Source organism: Apis florea, unplaced genomic scaffold, assembly GCF_048593485.1.
Source record: "Apis florea isolate Af1SG1 unplaced genomic scaffold, ASM4859348v1 contig_2272_pilon, whole genome shotgun sequence".
In the NCBI taxonomy this organism is placed as follows: Eukaryota; Metazoa; Arthropoda; class Insecta; order Hymenoptera; family Apidae; genus Apis; species Apis florea.
The window spans coordinates 536,554-544,396 of record NW_028256549.1 but is presented as its reverse complement, the minus strand read 5'-3'; the positions used below and the strand labels follow the sequence as shown (position 1 = coordinate 544,396).

At 46.0% G+C, this 7,843-nt stretch overlaps 1 protein-coding gene across 2 annotated transcripts in view; it reads right to left on the bottom strand.

Moving 5' to 3' along the window:
- Positions 1 to 206: 206 nt before the first annotated feature.
- Positions 207 to 7,843, bottom strand: part of LOC100864782 (cyclic GMP-AMP phosphodiesterase SMPDL3A) — a 31,016-nt gene continuing 23,379 nt past the window's right edge. For both annotated transcript variants that reach the window (XM_086917653.1, XM_086917654.1), the window contains 4 exons: positions 3,014 to 3,194; positions 1,735 to 1,844; positions 1,447 to 1,619; positions 207 to 1,127 (listed from right to left, as the gene is read on the bottom strand). In XM_086917653.1, the coding sequence (XP_086773779.1) occupies positions 875 to 1,127; positions 1,447 to 1,619; positions 1,735 to 1,844; positions 3,014 to 3,194 (717 nt within the window). In that variant the 3' untranslated portion in view covers positions 207 to 874. The remainder of the gene's footprint in view (positions 1,128 to 1,446; positions 1,620 to 1,734; positions 1,845 to 3,013; positions 3,195 to 7,843) is intronic.

Here is a 7,843-nt window from a genome sequence, read left to right as displayed (position 1 = left end):
ATATCCGCTGATATTCCGTAATGGATATAACAAGGATAAAAGCAACGTTGTAACAATAACAAAGAGGCGAACGTCAACGTAACGATATTAATTAACGAAATCTGGTTATCCTTTCGATTTCCCCCCGACTCGAAGCTTAAAGTAAAAGAGGAGCGTAACGAATGGGAATGGAATTAGACAAGGATCGTTAAAATAACTAAGGTTACTTACAAATCCATGACTCGTTTATTAAGAAATACTGTATCGTTCCGACAAGATCCACAATCGCGAAATCGGTGGTGATGGCGCGGTGGTGGCGGTGATGACGGTGGCGACGAACGTGACTCTAATCCTCGTGGAGAAACGCCCGTCCACGAACGATCGAGCGTCTCCAAGACCATCTCGACGAGAGCCGCGGCCGATTCATAGGCGCCGCGTTTACGCGTCAAAACACAAACGCACACAAACGCTTAAGAGAAGCAAGTACAACATCGAGGTTTTTCTTTTTATTTACTTTTTTTTTTTTTTTTTTTTTTTCCGTTTTTCCTTCTACTCGTTTTTCCCAGATATACCCTGTCGATCATCCTCCTCCTCCTCTCTCGTTTTTCGAATTCGTCCTCTCCCTCTCCCTCTCCTCCTCTCGAGCGGAAACGAAGAGAAGAAAGGCAAAGGAGAGGGAGAGAGAGAGAGAGAGAGGGGAGAAGACACGGCGTGGACAAAGAACTCCTCCGTTGCAAAGGACGAGACGAGATCGTTCGAAGGGAGAAGCTTTCCTTCCCCCCGTGGATCGGCGGTGGCAGTGGTGAGGGGGGAACGAGAGGGGCGAAGAGGCGCGGTGATTGGTTGGAGTCGAGTCGAGTCCTCTTCTCCTCTCCTTCGTTCGAACCGTGGAAATCTACCGGTTGGTGGCCAAGTGCGCGCAGACGAGTAGCACGAGGTGGTAGAGCGACAGGTAGAGCCGTGGCGTGGATGGGCCGGTTGAGGCGAGCGCGAACGCGTACGACGAGTAACACTTCTTGTAGGATTCTGGATTCAATCGGGTGACCGTGCAGTAATGGTGGAGGGCGCAGGCCCCGTTCAACGGTCCCCCGCAGCCCCATATTTGCTCCACTTCCCGCGGCAACGAGACCGTGTTGGCCGCGTAGTATCTGTGGGAAATAACGGTAATACGCGGACAATTGGCAAGAACACGTGTTGGGCGAATATATGTAGAGGGGATAACGACTCGAGAGATATGAAGTTTTCGTATATATCGTATACAATCGCGGATAAAACGAGTTGAAATTTCGTTGCTCGAATTGCTTTTGTTCGCAATGACGAATATGTAACGCGAGCAAGGAAGAAACGCGGGAAATATGTATAATACCGGAGAGGAGAGACAACCGACGACAGCAAAACACGGTCGAGAGAGGATCTCGACTTGGACGAGGAGAGAAAAATATTTGCCGATCGATCCTCCCTACGTACCTGACGAAAGCGTAATCGTTGAACTGGGTGAATCGGTCGGCCAGGTCGTGAAGAGAGATCGCCGTAATTTCCTGAAGATTGTAATATTCGAGCAGAGAGTACTCGATCAACCAGTTTGCCGTCCCCGAGTTCGCTTCCGGCAGATTGAGATAGTACTGAGTGTAATCCAACACCTGAACAAACGAACAGAAGAAACGGAAGAGAAAAAGATGAATACGTATTTTATCTCATCTTTCGGTCGAAAACGAACAAATGGAAAGTCGCGAATGGACGTTTTCTCCCACCTACCTGGCCGGTGGTCGTTTCGAATTTGTACAATCTCAAGCCAGGATTGTTGGGCCCTCCAGGCGTGCTTGGCGATATACTGGGCGCCATCATTATCCAGGATACGGGCAGACCTGGCGGCACAAACGCGAGATTGATCGTTGCGCTTTGCCACGCGTGTGTTGGTGCGGATGTTGACGCGTGAAAGACGCGTGGGGAGGGGTTCGAAAGCGCGGTAAAACCGGTGTAAACCGCGCTGAGTGTAAAACAGGAGTAGTGGAAAGTATTTCTGGCCAGCGGACGACGCGCGCGGAGAATTTATCGATTCGCTCGTGGCCTCGGCCATTTCGATGAAGGAACACGATGAAAAATATGAGCGGAGCGTGACCGAATGGACCTGTACACCGTCGTAAAATTGAACCATCCTTCATTTACGCTTCTCTCTCTCTCTCTCTCTCTCGAATACGACGAGTTACGAGCGTTTTACTCGATCGTCGAAACTTGTTCTCGAGATTTGATTACTCGGATACGAACGATTGTCCGACTCGAAACTTATTTCGAAGTTTTTCGATAAAAGTTTTTTAACCAGGCCCCTTCCCTTTCTTTCTCTCTCGCTCTTCGGCTTTATCTTAATTTACAAGAAGGAAGAAACGTAAACGTATCGCGTCGAAATAAATTGCTCGTTTCGGATCACCAAACAGGTGTTGTATATATTGCGTGCACGCCGTTGTTACGGAAATTACGTATGGAAATATAATTGTTACCCGTTTCATAGATTTTTACTTGTCGAACCGAAGACTTTTCTCTCTCTCTTCGTTTCGCAAGTTCCAACTTAACGAACGCGTCAGGAAACTCGAATCGCCGTTGTTGAATCGATTTAACAAAGGCGCGTTTTTCGATACGACAAAAGCGAAATACGACGAGAGCAAAAGCACTTTGCACTTTGACGAGAGAGAGAGAGAGAAAAGAACAACACTATCGACGAATACGTACGAACGAACGAATTCTCGTTCGAAAAAAGATGAAAAGATTATTTATTTGCCGCCAAGCCGCAGGAAATCGAGCAATCGTCGTTGAAACGATAAAAAAATCACGGATGTATGTATAAACGCGCGGAGAGAAAAAAGAAAGAAAGAAAGAAAGAAAGAAAAGGAAAAGGGAGGCGAGTGGTGGAGCAGCCACTCGGTGAACCGCAGCAAATCGTAAAGGGTTGGGGCAGCGTTGCTCGCGGCGCATCGATCCGTCGGCCTCGACCGCGACGCCTCTCTGCTGCCCGCCACGGAAGAACACAGCGTCCACCTACCGTTATCGTTATAAACCACGCGAAAAGTGTCCGTGTGCCAGTGGCCGAAGAACTGACCGCGAATGATGTCCGAGTACAGCCGGATCAGCTGCAGGTATTTCGCGTTGTGACGCTCGTTCAACGTGGACGCGCCGCTTTCCCGATCGTCCACCCCGGGCGGCGTGTGACCCACGATGTAAACCTGGAAACGAGAATAGCGTGCGTTAATTGCCTCTCGAACGAAAACGAGGATCCTCCGTCGTATTCCGTTTGCCTCGACGACAATTTTCCCTCTCTCTCTCTCTCTCGTTTTTCGTCCTCGAGATTGAACCGATCCGATCGGGGACGAGAGGCAAGAAGCGAATTCTCCCTCCCGTCGACATCCAACGAGAGAGCGCGGGTAAACGGAATCCCGTAAGCGTTATTCGGCAGATCCGAGTTTAGATGTCGCGAAACACCTAATCGAGCACGTTCGCGAAATTAAACGCGACCTACGTTCATCCTATACATATGTGTGTGTGTGTGTGTGTGTGTGTGTGTGTGTGTGTGTGTGTGTGTGTGTGGAGGTAGGTTTGGATCTCGTAAACTGGCTGCCCGCGCTCGATGCTCGCGGAGAAAAATGGTGGGAAGATAGAAAATTGTGGGCGGGGTGAAAAGGGGGGGATGGAAAACGAGAATGATGCCGAGAGGGGGGAAGATGTAGCGGAAACGATTATCTCTTAAAACGCAAAACCAGGATGGAACGTTGTACAGAGAGGGGGGAGGAGGAGGGAAAGAAATGGTCGGAAAATTCGTAAAAACGCGGCGAAAAGAATTCGTGGAGGAGAGGGAGGGGAAGGGATCGAGTTAAGGTAAGGGTAAAAATGCGGTAAAATTGCCAAGGCGAAAACCGACCGAGTACCGAGTTGGGGAGGATAAAAACGCGATCCCGGAAAAACGAGAAAAATCTAACTATCGAGTTAAGAGGTGAAGGTGAAGAAGAGACGACAAAAGGGAGAAGAACGGCGTGCAAAAAGATAAAAGACAAAAGGACGCGGCTGACCAATCCCGCGGATGATGGAACGTGGCGGACGAGGAATCAAAGGGGGGGAAAGGGGCGGAAGCGGGAAAATGAAAAATAGTAAAAGAGAAAAGAAAGGGAGAGGGAGGAAAAAGTTCGCGAAAGAATGGAAGTCAATGACGAAGAAAGGGATAGTGGAGGAGATATGGCATAACGTTGTCGGCGGATAAAGAAAAGCTCGTTAAGAGGGGGGAGGAGAGGAAGAGGGGAAAAAAAAAAGAAGGTCGGAAAAAGTCGTTTTCCATTCGCACGGAGAATTCCGTTTCGAACGAATTGCACCGGTGGGAAAAAGTAGATTTTCTTTAAACGGTGAACACGTCGGTCGATCGGGCACCGGGGAACGAAACTTTGCCCCCACCGAAAGAGATAAGTGTTACGCGGTTCGGTAGGCCCACCCGCTCTTTCCAGACGTTACAACAAATATTCCGTATATTCCGTCGAAACGAAACACTCCCCGCTCCTTCTCCTTCTTCACTCGTCGATCGCTCGCTTCTCGACACACGAATATGAGATACGCGGTTGGCTATTTGCCTTTCCGACCGTCGCTGTCCTCCATTTTTCGCCCACGCTTTTTTCGCAGTTTGTCGCGCTCACGATTCTTTCGGCATACCTTTTCCCTTCTACCTCGATATTTAATATTCATCGGTGGAATTTTTCAACGATATTTCTTCTCCGCTCCGGGAAATATCGCGTTATTATGCGTATATACGTAGATACCTATATACGCGCGACTTTGAAAAATATTAAACTCGGTGTATCGCGAATTCGAATACGATATTGATTCAAATTTAAATATATCGTCTTCGCGATTTGCATAATTTCACCGAAGAGAACGAACGAACGAACGAACGAACGAACGAACGAATAATATTTTTAACGCAAAGTCCGATTCTTTCGAATGACGGAATATTTATAAGCACGTTCACCCGTTGTGAAAGATATTTATATCGATCCCGGCAAATAATAAAAACGTGAAATATCGCTTCTTATATAAGCGAATTGGAAATATTTTATATCGACTTACATACGTGAATGCGCATCGAAATTAATCCTATATCCCTACCCCATCATCCTACTTGTTTGTTATCGATACGAGCTATTAATATCTATCGGTTTATCGGCTTTGGTTAAGCAATATCCCAGTTAAACGCACGTGTGTGTATTCGATGCACGTGCTCCCTTGAATCGATTCCCTTAGAAAAACCAAGTTTCGTTGGGGAGGGAAAAAAAATCGAACGGGAGGAATAAATAATCGTAAATAATCGTTTCCCTCGAGCATTTAAATTTTTAATAAGAAGCCCGCGGAAATATTGAGAACTGTAGACAACAAAGAAGCGTATCCGCGCGTGTACGGAAAAAAATTCGAGGAAATTTTACGCAACGCGAGGAAGCAAACGATGTCTCTAAATATCGGGAGCCACAATACATTCCCTGTCTTTCGATCGATCCTTTCGCAAAGAAACCGTTTACCTCGATATATTCGTATTGCTTCTCTTTCAAAAAGGGTTCCCTCCCTCCCTCTCTCTCTCTCTCTCTCTCTCTCTCTCTCTCTCTCTCTCTCTCTCTCTCTCTTTATATATATATATTGACCGTGTTCGTTCAACGTCATATTGGAACAGGTTGTATATTAGAGAGAAGCCAGAAAAGAAATCTGATTTGCAGCGTGAAATTGAACTATTTTAAGCGCGAGAATCGACGCTCGTTCGCCGGTGGAAAGAAGCACAATTCGAAAAATTGTTTTTTAATTTACGAAACTATCCATACGATACATATCTAGCTCACTCGTGCAATTACCAACTATTCGAACTGTTAAACTATCGTTACGAATCGTAATTATCCTGTATTGAGAGCAGAAGTAAAAAAGTTGGGATAGTTTGGATTCCACGGTGAGAATATGTCGAGGTTTTGGATCGGCGTTTTTCTCCCGCGAGATTTCTTTCCAACTCCTCACAAAGAGTCACTCGCGTGTCATTGTTTCGTCTCTTTTCACCCTGAAAATTAATTCCTCGATCGTAGATCCCCTTTTTCTTATTCCCGAACGTGTCACGAGATAGAAAGAGAGAGAGAGAGAGACGATGAATCTCGGTTCGGAAAAGAAATTCTCGCAGTTTTGGGGGGAACTGCAAGTTCTTATCGTTAGCCGACAGAGTTTTCCAAACTTGCCGTTGAATTTCAAATAAACGAACCAACTTTCTTGTACTTTGCCGCAATTGATGAAACCCCTTCCTCCTTACACTTTCCATATATACTTTTATCCTTTGGAAAGGATGGCGGCCACGATTTAAACAGGAATTAAACGATTTCTCTTCCTCTCCTCCCTATGTTATTTAAATAAATTCCGGATAAAAAAAAAAAAAGAATATGAAAATACGAACGGATTTCGCGAGAAAAAGAAGAAGAGAAAATTGGAAAGTAACGATCGCGGTTGGCGAGGGAGCATCTTTCGCCACCTGGAATTCGCGACACGTGTATACATCGTTCAATCCAAATGGGACGCTTTCAAAGAATCTGCATATGACGGTATGAAGGTTTCACGTCGTCTGTTGCGTCTACGTACCTTGATTCCCTTCCATATACACGCTACATATGCGTTCGTGTGCGTATTATATACAGCGAGATGCTCGGAGACGAAAGAATGCTCGATGTCTTACGAGCACGAAAGTGTTCAAGGGTTACGGAAGCGAGCGCCTCTATCTTTGCCGGAATACATTTCCGTTACGTACAGCTTATCGCGTATGTATGAAGCGATTCAAATATTTAAATTGCTTCCTCGTTCGACAAATTTTCTTTGTTGCTCGAAACTTGCCGCTGCTATTCACCGAGAGTGAGCGAGACGAATCGTCGGGAATCTTGAACGTGTTAAAAGGGAAGGAGAAGAACGGATCGATTACGCGTCCATCGAAAAGAATATATACTTTTTTTTTCTTTTTTATTTTTCCTTCACCCGATTCGATACGTTTACCAACGAATAGAAGAGAAGAAGAAAGGAAGGGCGGATTTAATTCCCGGCCGGTGACAATAAAAGGGTGGTGGTGGTGATCTGAGAGGGAAAACAGGGAGGGCGTATAAATTTTTTGCCCCGAGCGATTTGATTCGAAACCGAAAAGTGCGTGCAGCCGATAGGCGGAAAAATCACCGCACTATTCACAGCCCGCTCGCCGATAAATCGAAACCCGGCCGACAATGGTGTTGCTGATTGGTCAGTTTCATCCGCTGACGTGTCTAAGCGGCTTGTAATTCGTAATCGTATTATCGATCGATCTTCGATCTTGCCTGCCACCGATCCTCGTATTTCTCAGTCCAGACGAGTTTCCATTTTTCCAAGGCGGAGAGGGTGGAAGAAAGGAGAGAGACAAAGGATTATATCTGGCCGGGGAGCAGATCGGATTTCCATCCATTCGAGCAACCACCCGCATCGTTTTTCGAAAAGCTCGCTTCAAACTCGTTCAACGATACGTGCGAGATATGCATTTACGCGCATCCTTGACGAGAGAGAAGCATTTCCATTTCGTTATTTAAAGTCGTTGTAGACTCGTGAAGCGATTAGACAGGCTGGATTTTTTATTTTCAATTTTCGAGGAAAACAATCGGAAAAACCAACGCTCTCTTCCGTTGGATCAGTTGGGACAAAATAGAATTCAGGTTAGAATCAGCCGCGAAAAAGTGAGCCACGATTCACTCGAATATAAACGACGTTGATACGTTAAAGATTCTTGATAATAGCGCCACATTTCTACAATATTCAAAACAATTCGATTGATCGACAAAAGATTAATTCCAAGAGAGATCGT